The sequence below is a fragment of the Lipotes vexillifer genome, unplaced genomic scaffold, assembly GCF_000442215.2.
Source record: "Lipotes vexillifer unplaced genomic scaffold, Lipotes_vexillifer_v1.1 scaffold584, whole genome shotgun sequence".
NCBI classification, from domain to species: Eukaryota; Metazoa; Chordata; class Mammalia; order Artiodactyla; family Lipotidae; genus Lipotes; species Lipotes vexillifer.
In genome coordinates, this window is record NW_006783036.1 from 5,201,346 (window position 1) to 5,215,459 (window position 14,114).

General features: G+C 55.3%; 1 protein-coding gene across 4 annotated transcripts in view; it reads left to right on the top strand.

The window, feature by feature from the left end:
• Positions 1 to 14,114, top strand: part of BCL11B (BCL11 transcription factor B) — a 96,833-nt gene that overhangs the window by 39,292 nt on the left and 43,427 nt on the right. For 2 of the 4 annotated variants that reach the window (XM_007455648.1, XM_007455649.1), the window contains exon 3: positions 4,517 to 4,732. The exons of the other annotated variants lie outside the window; for them this stretch is intronic. In XM_007455648.1, coding sequence (XP_007455710.1) covers positions 4,517 to 4,732 — 216 coding nt within the window. The remainder of the gene's footprint in view (positions 1 to 4,516; positions 4,733 to 14,114) is intronic. 4 annotated transcript variants of the gene reach the window in all.

Below are 14,114 nucleotides of genomic sequence, written 5' to 3' on the forward strand. Positions count from 1 at the left end.
AAAGACAATACAATGGAGCAAAGATAGTCTTTTCATCAAATAGTGCTGAAACAACTGGATGTCCACAGTAAAAAAAAAAAAAAAAAAAAAAATCGAAAAACCAAACCAAACCACCAGGAAAAAAAAAGGTGGGGGGGGGTGGGGAGAGAAATTAAATAAATAAATAAAAAGGAAGAAACTTGAGCCTCAGAGATGAATATTTGTCAAGAGAGTTGACGTAAGTCTCATTTGCATAATGACTTTGTACTTCTGCATTAATAAAATTTGCATATGAAGCCATGTTAATTACTCCTGATCATGCTTTTTGCATTCATGCATAGTAATTTTCTCCGACTTGTGAGAATTAATGTCTTGGCATGGGGGGAGGGGGCGCGGGGACTGTCAGGTTTCCTTGCCAGTGGCCCTCACTCACATGCACTCGCTCCCTGTCTCCCTCCTTGATCTATGACTCATTTTTGCACCATCAGTAGGAGTTCTTGGCTTAAAAAATGTATCCATTGAAAGGCATCAGTAGGGAGAAAAATATACATCTCCTACACAGTGTATTCTAGAACTCCTCTTGCTAGCTAGGAATCTGTAACCCTCCCATGTGGGAGGGCACACCGAGGATGCAGCGTTGGGAAAGGCTCGCCTTCCCCTCGAAACCAGGCTGGGGCTTTTCCAGGGAGTTTTTTGTGTCTGCATTAGTCGGTGTGGGCGTGTTTGCTGGGTAGTGCGCATGTGTGCAGAGTGAGGCAGGACCATCTGCAGGGCCCCTCTAGAAGGGAGATGGGTGGCTACAGACTCCCGCAGAATGGAGGCATTCAAAATCACCCGCATTTGGAGCTTAGGAAACATCTTAGGGGTCTTCATTTTGGTCATTTTGTACCTTTCTGTATGGATTGCATAGAGCTAGAGTCTCAGCCCTCTGAGCCTTGTGGCGTTGGACACCCAGCCTCAGTTTCCTTGTTTGTGAGAGGAGGGTCCTAATAGCTATCTGATAGGAAGGCTGCTGGGCTTAAATGAGATGACATATGTAGCCATTGTTTATTTCTTTTTCCTTTAACCAAAGTGAACTTCCATGATAAGGAATCGAGCCAGCCGGGATTTTATCTTTAAGCCACCTGGATCCCACGTAAAGCTGAGGTGGCGTCTTGGCATCCCCCTGCCACATACCTCGGTACACGTGTGTCTGTTCCAGTTCCAGAGGGGAGCCGGCCTAGATCTCAAAAGAAAGTGCCTTTTTAAAGGAGTGCCTTTCAGGGCTTTGTGGGGACGGGTGGTGGTGGCCTTTGCTGCCATGCTGTGGGGAGGACTCATAGGGAGTTAGAGCAAGTTCCAGAATGGAAAATAAATGAAGGATAGTGACGGTTATTGGGTGTTTACTAGAAGCCTGGCTCTGGCCAGGCGTGTCCTGACCTTCCTTTAAAGGCGAGGCTCTGAGACAGTGACTCAGCCCGGGTCATGCGGCCAGGAGATGGCAGCGGAGCAGACGGACGTGGGCCTCTCTCGGACGTGGGCCTGTCTCCGAGGCAGCGTAGCCTCTGTGCTCTGGGCTTCCTCCGCCTGTGCTTAGGTGCACAGTCTCATCACAGGGTCTCAAGTCCTCTGTCAAGTGCCTTTTGGATTCCCTGGCTGCGCTTTTCAAGGCAGAGCCACCCCCGGGGCTGGGAGGTGGCCTGGGACAGGTGCTGCGGCCAGAGACAGTCTTCACGTTGGGCTTAAAAAAAAATTGCGATAAGAGTCACATAATGTAAAATTCGCCAGTTTAATGTGTGCAGTCAGTGGTTTTGAGTGTGTTCACCATGTTGTGCAGCTGTCACACTATCTGACACCAGAGCATTTCCATCACCCCCCTAAGAAACCCTCTACCCTTTAGCCCTTATGCTCCCGGCCCTGCTCCCCGGCCCCTGGCGGCCACTTCTCTGCTTTCCGTCTCAGTCTCCGTGGATTTGCTCTTCCGGACACTTCCTATCATCATACAATAGGTGGCTCCTGGCATCACCTTGGGCTTTTGCAGCCTCAGAAGAGTGTTTTTGGAGTTCCACCTTTGGGCAGGGTTCTGGTTTAAGCTGCTCTGGCTGGGATGAGGGGACCTCCCCCAGGTCAGAGGGTCCTCTGAGAGCACCCTGAGGGTCTTCTGTGGGCAGCTTAGGATTGGAAGCCCCTGACCCTTGCTTCCCTCTCCCCTGTGTCCACTGAGCCAGTCCCTGGAGCAGGTGGGCTTCATGGAGGCCAGAAGTCTAATGAGGCCACTCAGAAGCCCCTCCAGGGGGCGGCCCAGCCCCCCAGCCCTACCTGAGTTGGAGGATGACGTTTTGTCTTTACAGACTCTGGCCTAACTCAGCCCGACCTTTCCAGAAGGAGAGGGGTGCGGCCAGACACGCCCTTTGGTCCTTCCTCCCAAGCATGGACACACAGGTTCTGCACCCTTCCGGCCTGGGACAGCAGTTACCTGGGCATCCTGCTGGTTTTCTCAGCCATGGTAAATGGTGGTGGCTGTGCTGTGGCCTCACCCAGAACCTGGGGGCCCGGAGTTGTTTTTTGTAACCTCCAGCGGCCCGACTCAGCCCAAGGGCCCTCAGGCTCCCTCCCACCCTTCCTCTCAAGATTCTGGAGTGCCCTGGTTACTCCACCCCAGCTGCAGCCCCAGGCGGAGGCAGGGCACATCCAGGCTGTGGAGACACACTGGGTTCGAGTCCAGACCTCCCCGAGCCTCAGTTTCCCCCCTGTGGAATGGGGGGTGGTCTTCCCTGCCGAGTGGGGTGTTTGAGGTGAAGTGAGCCCAGCTCCTTGTGGTAAGGGCCCAGCACAAAGCCGCTGTCACAGTTATGATGACCCGGAGCTTTCCATGGTGTGAAGCGGGGCTGACGTGGTTGACAAGGATGGACATGCTGTGTCCACCGCTGGGGAGTTTCAGGCAAGGACCAGCCAGGGCAGGCTTCCGGGAGGAGGTGGCCGACATTGGTCTCAGGTGCTGACCTTTCTTGAGGGCCTGCACCAAATCTGGGACTCGGCCTTGTGCTCAGTGTCTGTGGCTGGAACAGCGCCTGAGGTCTTGGCCACACCTTCCAGGGCTGTGTCATGGGCTCAGAAATGGCCTGGGCCCTGAGCCTAGCCTAGCACAAGGTCTTCATTGGCCCAGAGGGGCCAGGTGCTGGTGGTGGTGTTAGCGTTGGCCTCTTGGCAGGACATGTGCAAGGGGTCCTCAAATGCTCTAATGGCCCCGGTCCTGGATAATACCTGTTTTGGAGAGACAGGGGACACGGAGAAAGAGCCCTGGTTCTGGAGCCAGGCAGCCAGCTGGGGTTTTGCTGGGGCTGGCTGCTGCTGTCTGCAGTTTTCTGCAGTCATGTCGTCAGTTTCCTGGTCTGTGTAGTGGGTCTGCTGAGCTCTGCCCCCAAGGGCATGCCGGGAAGCTCACTCACGATCAAGACTGATAGGCTGCTGGCTCACGGTGGGCTTGCAGGGCCCTGTGGCTCTTCCGGACGGGGTAGTCCCTCATGGGGGCCGTAGAGTGGGCAGATCCCCGCCCCTGCAGACAGCATGGGGGTGCGGGGTGGCATCCCTGGCAGGGCCGGCCGGGGCCCAGCTGCCCGTCATCTTGTTGATGTTTTCCTTTTGTCGGATGCTTCTCCGCTCAATTATTTACCCAGGGAATTTGGCTTTTTCACTTGTGGTTTTGGCAAGGGCTTCACACAGATGTTTTGCCCTGGTGGTCTCTTAGCCATTTAAGATAAACGGCCAAATCGAACGCAGGCCTTGCCGGGGAGCCCGGGCGAGCTGTAGGGCTGGTGGAGACAGGCAGGCCCCTGGCCCTGCGCTGTGGCTGTCAGACCCGGGGAGGTGTGAAGAGGGGTGCTGGGTGGTGCCAGGGCTTTCTCGGGGAGGAGGTTCAGAGCCACCCCACAGGCCTTGGGGCTTGGGTGCTGCGTGTAGGTGTCGGTTGCCGAGGACTGTGGGCCGGAGGGGGCACCGGCTGGCGGTCCTCCGGGCTGGAGGCTCAGCCAGTGCCCAGGCGCTGGGAGGTGGCCTGGAGGTGTCCGAGGCCTGCACCAGCAGCCCATCCTGATGGAGCGAACAGTGGTGGCCTGGAACTTCCTGGGTCTTCCAGAGGGGGGTGGCCCAGATTTGGGGAAACAGATCCCCAAATGGAGTGTGCTCCAGAACACTCCAGAAGTCCCTACCTGGGGAAACCTTCCTGGGATTGGGGGCCCCCAACAGCTCCTGTCTGTCCCAGCCCCGGCATTAGGCCTCCCTGGGATGGAAGTCTGGTCCCAAGACAGCCCAACCTGGCAGCTGAGGACGTAGGAGCCCCTCAGGCCCCGCCCGCTTCCCTGGCCCCTGCCCCTGCCCGAGTCCCCGCTGCATCCCCCTTCCCCAGCCCCGCCAAGCCCCCCACAGGGGCTGGCACCCTGAGCCTCCCACCCTGGAAGGGCAGCCTGCAGCCCTCTGCCCCGGGCCCCGTTCCGCACCCTGAAGCCCTTGCCCAGTGCAGGGTCCGACTGACCAGCCTTTTCTATTGTTTTCTCTCCAGGGCCGTGCAGGCCTGCCCAGCTGCCAGCGATGGCCCCCATAGATGCTTCCTCCTCCCACCCTCACACATCTGTGATTACTTCACCTCTTCGTGCCCTGGGCGCTCTGCCGCCCTGCTTCCCCCTGCCGTGCTGCAGCGCGCGCCCTGTCTCGGGTGACGGGACTCAGGGTGAGGGTCAGACGGAGGCTCCCTTTGGATGCCAGTGTCAGTTGTCAGGTAACCGACCGCCGCGGTGGGGGCGGGCTCCCGGGGATGGTGGGTGTGCCCTGGGCAGGGCTGGCGGCTGCCTCTCCCAGGTGGGCTGGGGCAAGGTGGGGACCCAGGGGAGACGTGCAACTTGCAGCCCGGAAGGCACTTTTGGGGAGGTGCCGGGGAAATGGCGAAGGATGTCGGCAGAGCTGTACCCGGGTGCCCTGGTCCCCACTGGTCGGGAGATACCCCCGTGCCTCCACCCATTCTGAGGTCTCACTCCCAGAACTCCTTCCCCCAGCCTCCAAATTTCATCTCTTTGGGCTGTTTAGCTAAAGTTTAATTGGATAACACTTAACATCTGAGGTTTTCTTCTGCCCTCGCCACTGCCGCCCCCGCTCCCCAACCCCAACCAGTACCCTCACCCCCAGCTCATGGCTAGGGGAAGATTCTTTGGTTGTCTGTGTACATCCCTGGAGCCGTCCAAAATGCTGAGTTTCTCTTTGCGAGAATGTGTTGCCCATTAACTTTTAGAAAAAAGTTTTCTCTGAAGGAGCCTGTTAGCTTCGGCTCTGGGAGGGAGTGAAACATTGTGGGGTGTGTTGGTGGGGGTAGGGGTAGGGGGCGGGGCTGAGCGCCCAGCTCCAGGTCGGAGTGGCTGCCCATTATACAGGTGGGCAGACAGCGCAGTGTGGCGACCCGACCTGCTCTCTGTTACATCCCTTCTCCCTCCCCAAGCAAAACCCAAACTCCTGCTCTGGCCTGGGGTCCCTGGAATTTGCAGGCAGGGACCTCTCATTCCAGCCTCTCCTGCCCAGTATCTTTGCGGAGCCTGATGCAAAAAGCACTGAGGCCACGGGAGCCGGGATGCTGACACAGACACCGGTGGTGGCGAATGTCCTGCAGGGGCTGGGAAAGGAGAGGGTTGGTGCTGAGCCGGGGCAGATTCTTTGTGTCCCTGCTTTCTCACCGGGTACGTTGCAGGCTTTCTCTTGACTCGAGTGGTAAAAGGAAAACTGTTTATTGGGTAGGTTTTGCTTTTAATTGAAGCTGTCCCAAGGGATGGTCCCTGTTAGAGCCACAGCTCTGCAGAGGGCCACAGGCGGCCCAGCTCCAGGGTCAAGAGCTCCCCGATCCTTCCTGCTGGTGGGGTGGCCTGCAGCCTTCAGCACCCCTTGCTGTGACAGATCGTGACATCATAGGTACTGGGGTTGTGTCTTGAACGCACAAAGCAAAGACTGAATCACCTGGGAAGGAGTCCGCAAGAGCTTACAAAGAAGCCGGCTCCCTGCCCCGGGCTGCCCGGGTGCCCACGGTGATTGGGGCTCCGGTCCCAGCTCCGTAGGTCTGTGCTGTGATCCCTGCTTGCTGAGTGTGGGATGCCTACTCCGTCTGGGTGGCTGCCCTGCTCTAATGGCTTCCTGTAATTAGTGCTGCAGCCCTGCAACCACTCGGGGGGCCGTACTGTCAAAGATCAGCCTGAGTGGTCATGACTGGACTTGGTTAAGTTCTGTGGTGCGGGAACACGCTCTCCCTGGCAGTGGAGTGCCTGGGGCTTTGCTTAACTTTCCACTTTGCTTAACTTCTGGCTCTGCTTAGGAGCTGTGGTGCCGAGCAGGAGCTGTTAACACCCCTGTTTTACAGATGGGGAAACAGAGGCTTGGGGAGGGTGAGTGGCTGGGCCCAGGTTGCAGAACTGGGATTTGTTGTCAGGATGCCTCCCAACAAGGCCGCCCCTCTTCCCGCTGAGCCCCATGCCTCTGCCTACATCCTGGGGATGTTCTCACCCAGTCACTCTCTCAGCCACAGTGCCACCCGCTTCTTTGTAGGGACCGTGAATTGAGGGCCTACTGTGCGCTGCCTTGTGCTAGGCATTTTGTGTGCGTTCTTGAATTTAATGCTCACAGCCACCTTAGGAGGTGGGTTTACTGTCCCCACTTTACAGATGAGAAAATGAGGCTCACCTTCATTTGTTCACTCATTCGTTCATTTTTTCTATTTTTTATTTTTTTTTAATTGGCCACACTGCGCGTCTTGTGGGATCTTAGTTTCCCGACCAGGGATTGAACCTTGGCCCCCAGCACTGGAAGTGCGGAGTGCTAACCACTGGACCGCCGGGGAACCCCCCCCATTCATTCATTCTTGTGCAGACCACAGTGCGGTCCATCATGGCAGGTCCCAGCCCTCCTGCAGCTTGCAGTCTGGTGGGCCGGGTGGTGGAGTGGGAATGGGGACCTGTAGGGAGGGGATGGAAGGGCAGAGGTGGGGTTTGATCCTGGGTCACTCATCCTGCACCTGCTTCACCTCTGGCGTTGGCTCACCTGGCTTAGAGCCTTCTTCGACTTTAGAATTTGATGCCGTGAGGGCTCAGAGCCCGTGAACAGCCCCTGTGCTTTTGCTGGCAGTGCTGGGGAGGGGAGTGAGGTGGGGCTGTGTCTGTTCCTGGGGTCCCTGGGACCTCGCCTCCTGACCTGCTAAGGGGCCGACCCTCAGCTTCCGACGCTGTACCCTGATCGCCGGCACTGATCTTTCGTCGATGGGTCTGCGGTAACTAGCCTGCACCAGGTTGTGCCATCGTATTTTCAGATCGGTTTCAGTACCTGAAAATATCCTATTCCAGTGGTTTTGGTCCCTTTGTGGCTTCTGTTCCTGCACTGGGCTGTTTGCTGAAGTGTTTTTAGTGCCTGTTTAATTAGTTGTTTGAATGGAGCCATTAAATTCCCAGTAACCCGTTAGGAAGAAGCAGTCCTCTGTAAAGACGGAGAGGGGCCGCCGTCCTTACTTTGTTCTGTCCCTTTTCGGATCAGGATGCACTGAACCTATCTCTTCAAATTAATATGGAAAACCCTGATGTAACTGTGTTTCACACAGGTTAATTGCATGCCCGTGAGTGCATTTGAGGTTATTTATAGAAGGATGTGATATTATGGGGGAGAAAACCACACAGGTATGTGTGTTTGTGTACCTTTCCGGCTGGCGGCATCCCAAACAGCCCCGCCTCCCAGGACCCCAACCCCAGATCTCCTTCTGATGGTCACAGTGGGAAGGAGGGGTCCCCTTTGCTTTTTTTTTTTTTGCGGTACGCGGGCCTCTCACTGCTGTGGCCTCTCCCGTTGCGGAGCGCAGGCTCCGGACGCGCAGGCTCAGCGGCCACGGCTCACGGGCCCAGCCGCTCTGCGGCATGTGGGATCCTCCCGGACCGGGGCATGAACCCGTGTCCCCTGCATCGGCAGGTGGACTCTCAACCACTGCGCCACCAGGGGAGCCCCCTTTGCTTTTTGACTCTGTTGAGTTGCGGTGTTCCTGGAAACTGAAATTTCTACCCTGAGAAATGCCACGTAGGAACTTCTCCAAGGTGCCCGGGGAATCAAAAGTCTAAGGCTGTGGTCTTGGCCTTTACACCACCTGGCCAGTGACCTTGAGTAAGTCATTTCCCCTCTCTGGGCCTCAGTTTCCCCTTGTGTAAATATATATATGTATACACACACACACATACACACGTGTGTGTGGTACATATGTAGCATTTAAAAACGAGGCTCCTTGGGCTTCCCTGGTGGTGCAGTGGTTGAGAGTCCGCCTGCCGATGCAGGGGACACGGGTTCGTGCCCCGGTCCGGGAGGATCCCACATGCCGCGGAGCGGCTGGGCCCGTGAGCCGTGGCCGCTGAGCCTGCGCGTCTGGAGCCTGGGCTCTGCAACGGGAGAGGCCACGGCAGTGAGAGGCCCGCGTACCGCAAAAAAACAAAACAAAACAAAACAAACAAAAAAACGAGGCTCCTCATATTGAGAACATATTGATCAGTGTCGATTACTGAGATGCTAGGGATGCCTGGGTATGGGACTTGGCGGGGGTTCCCAAGGCAGGGGTGGGGTGTTCAGAGAACCACTGGGCTTTGGATCCCTGAACCCTTCCCTGTTCCGAGGTTTCTACCATTGGGAGGCAGTCATCAGAGTATCAGACTGCAGGGTGAAGGCTGCTCAGTCCTGTATGGCTCTGTGACCTTGGACAAGTCATTTCCACCCTCTGCTTCAGTTTCCCCACCTGTAAAATGGGGGTCATTGAAGACTTGTTCTGAGGACTGGCTGAGGTCATACACGCCAGGTGCTGAGAACAATGCCTCTTGCTGGGCGAGCCCTCCAGACATTCTGACTCATGCATGAGCAGGATGGGTTTCACATCATTATATCATTACCTGCTCGGCTCTGTTTGGAATCAGGCTGGATCCCTAGTTTCCATTCTTAAAGGCATTTAACCTCTTGGCTGGCTCAGATCATGTACCAGCATTGGGAAGTGGAAAAGGAACTGAGAAACTTCATTGCATATTTAAAAGCCACAAATGGTCATCAGCCATAATGATTAATACATGCGCTTGGTGAAGTTCAAGGTCTTCAGCAAGAACGCACAGGATCCCGGCTCGGGGAAGTGAAGTGTTTGGATTTAATAGAAGGAGTCAGTTGCAGTCATTAGTATATGCTGAAATCACAGGGCAATCTTGTAAAGTTAAATTCAATTTACTTTTCTACTGAAATTGTGCTTGCTGTGTTATTTAACTAGTCTGGGGTGTCTTGGCATGGGTTAAAGGGACAGTAAAGATAAAAGAATACCTGTAAGTAAATAGTAGGGTTTCACAGTAGAATCTGTCGTTTTCTCCTCTTTCAGTTATATCCCAGTGTTCATTTTGCGTTGGTTTTTATAACCGAATCCTTCCAATGGGATGCCGTAGCTTAGACCACCCTAGCTGTGGAAGCTTGATGCAATTAATACAGTCTGTCTGGAAAGTGGTCTTATTTCTGGAAGTTTTATGTTAATGATATGGTCTGTGCTTTGCACATTTCATACCAGAACAAGAAACAAGCCGTAGTTTCATTTCGGTCTGGGTTTGATTGACACTGGAGGATCAGTGGGCAGCCGCAGGGCGATGTGGCCCAAGATGGCAACGCTCTCCAGGCCCCTGCTGGTGCATATGCCTCCAGTCTGGGGCAGGGGGTGCAGAGGCGCTCCGGTGGGGCGTGGGGGCCTCCGTGGAGACCTTGCAGGGAGGGGTGAGTATGGGGTGAGGAAGAGAAGTGAGTGTGGGTGAGTGTGGGTGGACAGAAGCACTCTTTTGGGGGAAGGTTCCAGACACTGCCTTGCCTTTCTCCTGATTCTGCAAAGTCCCATTCCTTGTGGGGTCTTTCTGGGCTCACCAGATCCCTGGGGCCATGGTGGTTGGATCGCTATGGAGGAAGGGCTTTCAGGGGAGTTATTAAAAATTTAAAGAGTCATCTGTACGCCCTGCGCCGGTGTCTACATCGTGCAAGGGGCCGTTGGTCCAGCTTATCAGTGGTTCCTGGAGTCTGCTCTGGTGTCTGCTGGCTTCTTGGGATCACGCTGCTGCAGAGGCTGCCCTTGACCACCTGCCTTGAGAACCCAGGCACCTCCTTCAGTAATTGGAGGAAGTGCCGGGAGAGGCCATGGAGAGCTGCAAGGCTCCCGGGACGGAGGGTGGCAGGGCTTGGGTGGACTCCAGAAAAGTCCCCTGTCCGCCAGAGCTGCAGACTCACATCTCCTCCAGCACCACCGGCCGTCAGACGGGGATTGGGGGCCAGAAGGAGTGCGATGCTGCCTAGTGGGGGGCAGGGCCACCTACGCGCATGACTGTCCTTAGATAAAAGGGGGGGTCCCAGCAACATCCCGGAGTGGAGACTGGTGCAACCTCACCAGATTTCGTTTCCCTCTCCAAGCCGGCCCTTCAGACATTCTGAAGGCAGAGCTAAATCAAAGAGTTCTGTTCAAATCCGCACAAGATGTTGCTGTTTTTCTGCTCTGACAGGAGAGGCATTTGGAAGTGCAGTTTCTTTCTTTCTTTCTTTTTTTTTTTATAGCTGTCTTAAAAAGGAGTTTGGCTGTTTAGCACAGCTGGTGCTCATTACATTATGCACTGGCAATAAAATAGCATGTGTAATTAATTTTTAATGCAGCGCTGGGTGCAGCGCTTGAAAGCAGTTAGTGGATGGGAAGAAGCAGCAGTGGCCACCGACATCAGAGATCTCAGAGCCAGGCGGCCGCGTTCTGCAGCTTGAAAGGGAATCCGAAAGGGGCAGAGGAGGCTGTGCGCCCTCCGCTTGGATGGAATGGTCCAGAAATGGGTCCGCCTCTGGTGACCTGAAGGCTTGGGTTAATTTTAAATGATCTAGGATCAGGGGTCCCGAGAGATCATCTCACCCAACCCCTTCATTGTCTAGATGGGGACACCGAGGCAGAGAGTGGGGAAGAGACCACAAGATGTGTGGGGCAGAGCCGGCTTGGACCGAGTCCCCCAGGCTCTGCCTACTAGGCTATACTGCCCCTCTTGAGTTCATATTGAAAACTGGAGAAGGAAATTCATCGTCTAGCTGAAGCCATGTGAAACGTGCAGTTAGATTTGGCAACAGAGAGAAATTTTGCTTTGGGGAGCCCTGTACCTAGCCTCTCGGACCCCCAGTTTTGCCATCTGCAGTGGGGACCTGCCTCTGTGCGTCCCAGGTTTGAGACATTCTGTGGTTGTGCTTTGATCGCTGGCAGCTCCATCTCTTCTTGGGCATCTCTTCTGTGGCATGGATTTATGCTTGAACTTAAATGCCAGAGTGGACACATATTGGCGGAAGAGCCGGAGGCATTGTGGGAAGCTCCAGAGATGGGACCGTGCTTAGTCCTTGTTCTCAAGGTGCACGGGTGTCAATATGTGACCCTGGGCCAGCTGCTTTCTTTCTCCAAGCCTCAGTTTCCCCATCTGGGAAGTGGGGACACTAACTAGAAGTATCCACTCTTGATCCCTGCCTTGGGGGGTGCCCCTGATGGGCTTCCACTCTGGGGTGGCCACTGCTGATCACCAGCACGGGGGGAAGCAGAGGCAAAGGGAAGTGTGGGGGGGCAGGAAGGAGAAGGCTGGGCTGTTGAAAAGCCTTGGGTACCCCGTACCTCGATGATGACTTGGTTGCCATCTCTTTGAAAGTCCTGCCTGGGAGGTTTTCTTAGCATGAATGAAAGAGGAGGACGGCCCACCACCATCACTGCTCCTAAGACTTGCCGCTGTGTCTAAAGGGCCTGCTAGTTCCCAGCACTGTCCCGGGCACTTTGCATACCTCACTCAGTCACCCGTCGTCATAACACCTGTAAGGAAAGGCAGCTCCCTCCTTTTGTTCATGAGGATACTGGGGCTCAGAGAGGCCAAGCAATGCCCCGGGGGTCACACAGCACACAAACAGCAGAACTGAGATCGGAACTCAGGTCTGGCCAGCTGTGAAGTCGTGTTCTCGGCTCTCCCTTCCGGCTTCACGTTGGGCTGCTTGGTGGCAACAGAAAAGCAGCTCACCCGTGAGAGACCAGACCACATTCAGACACGATCCTGGGAGAGTCTCCTGCGTCTTCCTTCCTTCACCGATCATGCTGGTGCCTGATCTGGGCTGGACGCAGGGATCCAGGAATGAGCTCCCCGGGGTCTCTGCCCTAGAGGAGCTCACGGCAGTGGGGGAGCACAGAGTGCGAGGTACACGCTCCATGATGCCTTTCTCTGCTTAAAGGAAGTTAAACAACTGGGCTTGTGGGAGCTGGGAGGGCCCCCGAGGACCACTGGGATTTTCCTGATGGAGAAGGTGAGGCTGGCGGAGGGGACAGGCTTCTTCCAAGGCGTGGGTCAGTGACAGATGTGGGTGTGGGTACCTGCCAGGAGGGGTCCTGCTGACCCAGGGAGCCTTCTGTAGCCCCGGCTGGCCCCTAAGGGGTCTGAGTTGTTAGTGACTTGCGGGGACACAGAGTGTTTCTGGACCCTCAGAGCACCAGAGGGAAGTTGTGACATTGATGAAGAGGCCTGGGACCTGGGAAAAGCTTTTCTCATCAAATCAATCAACCTCAGATTCCTTCACACACCAGGTTGACTTATATCCCTATTTTGGTCTTCCCAGTGCTTGGGCTGGCCGAGCGCTCTAGGTGCTGGTGGATGATGAAGACCCAGAAAAGGTGTGTTCATGTTTGTGAGAGCAAGCCGAACAAATACAGGGCACGCTGTCCCCATCTCATTTTCGTACACAGTTCCCTGGAAGCAATTTCCCCTTCTTCAGGACCAACCAACTTTTCATCGCCCTTACAGCTGGAGGTGTTCTTTGTTGCTTTTTTGGTGGGAGGAACAAGATGTACTTGACTTTTCAAACCCCAGGGCCGGTCAGGGCAGAGGGGCTGCGTACTGTACATATTTCACAATCAAACCCAAATAGTCTAAACCATGAAATAAAGTTTATCCAAACATGATCAAGGCTGGCCAATTTAATCCAAAAAGCGATGAGAAGACACCCTTGGCGGGCAGGGGCCCCTCTGTGTGGGGTTTAGCTGCTCGGAGCTGCCCGGCGTCATACCTGCGGGGAATCATAGCCTGCCCGTCACTCCCACCCCCTCTTTGGGTGTTATTTAATAATAACCGAGAGCCCGGGGTGGGGGTGTGTGTGACCACGGTGTGTGGTCAGGGTGGGTGATGCATCCACCGTGATTTCCTCTCCCATCAGCGTCCTTACACTCAGCAGGGGGCCACCGGGTCATGGCCTGGTCATCATTTTTGTGTCCCGACTGTGCATCAGGCAGGCTCTCTGCAGGGGCCTTCCCACACATGTAAGCTTCTCCCTTAGGAAGGCATCCTATTCTGTAGTTCACAGGTGATGAGACTGTGACCAGAGAGGTGATGCGACTTGCCCGAAGTTGCACAGCTGGTAGATGGCAGAGGTGGGATTTGAATCCGGGTCTCCTTGGGTCTGGGAACCACAGCTTTTCTTGCTTTCTGGCTCCCAGACCGCCCACCTGCTGGCCTTGTACCTGGCAGGTGTGAGGGAGAGGAGCAAGTTATGAATCACAGAGCAGCTCGGGGTGATAAGAATGCCTGTGTTTTATGATTTCAGCAGAAGGGATCAGAGGTCTCGGGACTTCTCCAGGGAGGTTAATGCAAAAACGGAGTCACCACCTGCAGAGACAGGGGCAGTTGGAGTCTTTCCATAAGTCCAGACATTTTTAATGATTGCCTTTGTTCATAAGAGGTGAGGAATGGCTGGTGGGACCAGGCCCCCGGGTGCCTGAGTCGCCCTTGGAGCTGTATGTGAGCAGCGCTGACGCAGGCGCCCTCGTCTTGAATTTCCTTGTGCTTTATTAACCAGCGCCTTGTTTTATTCTTGCTTTACTAGTAAAGGGAACCACTGCTTGAGGGCCCACTGTGTGCACGGGCTGCATACGATCATCTGCACCGATTCTTTCTCGCAATGTTTTTTTTTTTTTTTTTTTTTGTTTTGCGGTCGGGGGCCCTCTCACTGTCGCGGCCCCTCCTGCCGCGGAGCACAGGCTCCGGACGCACAGGCCCAGCGGCCATGGCCCACTGGCCCAGCCGCTCCGCGGCACGCGGGATCCTCCCAGA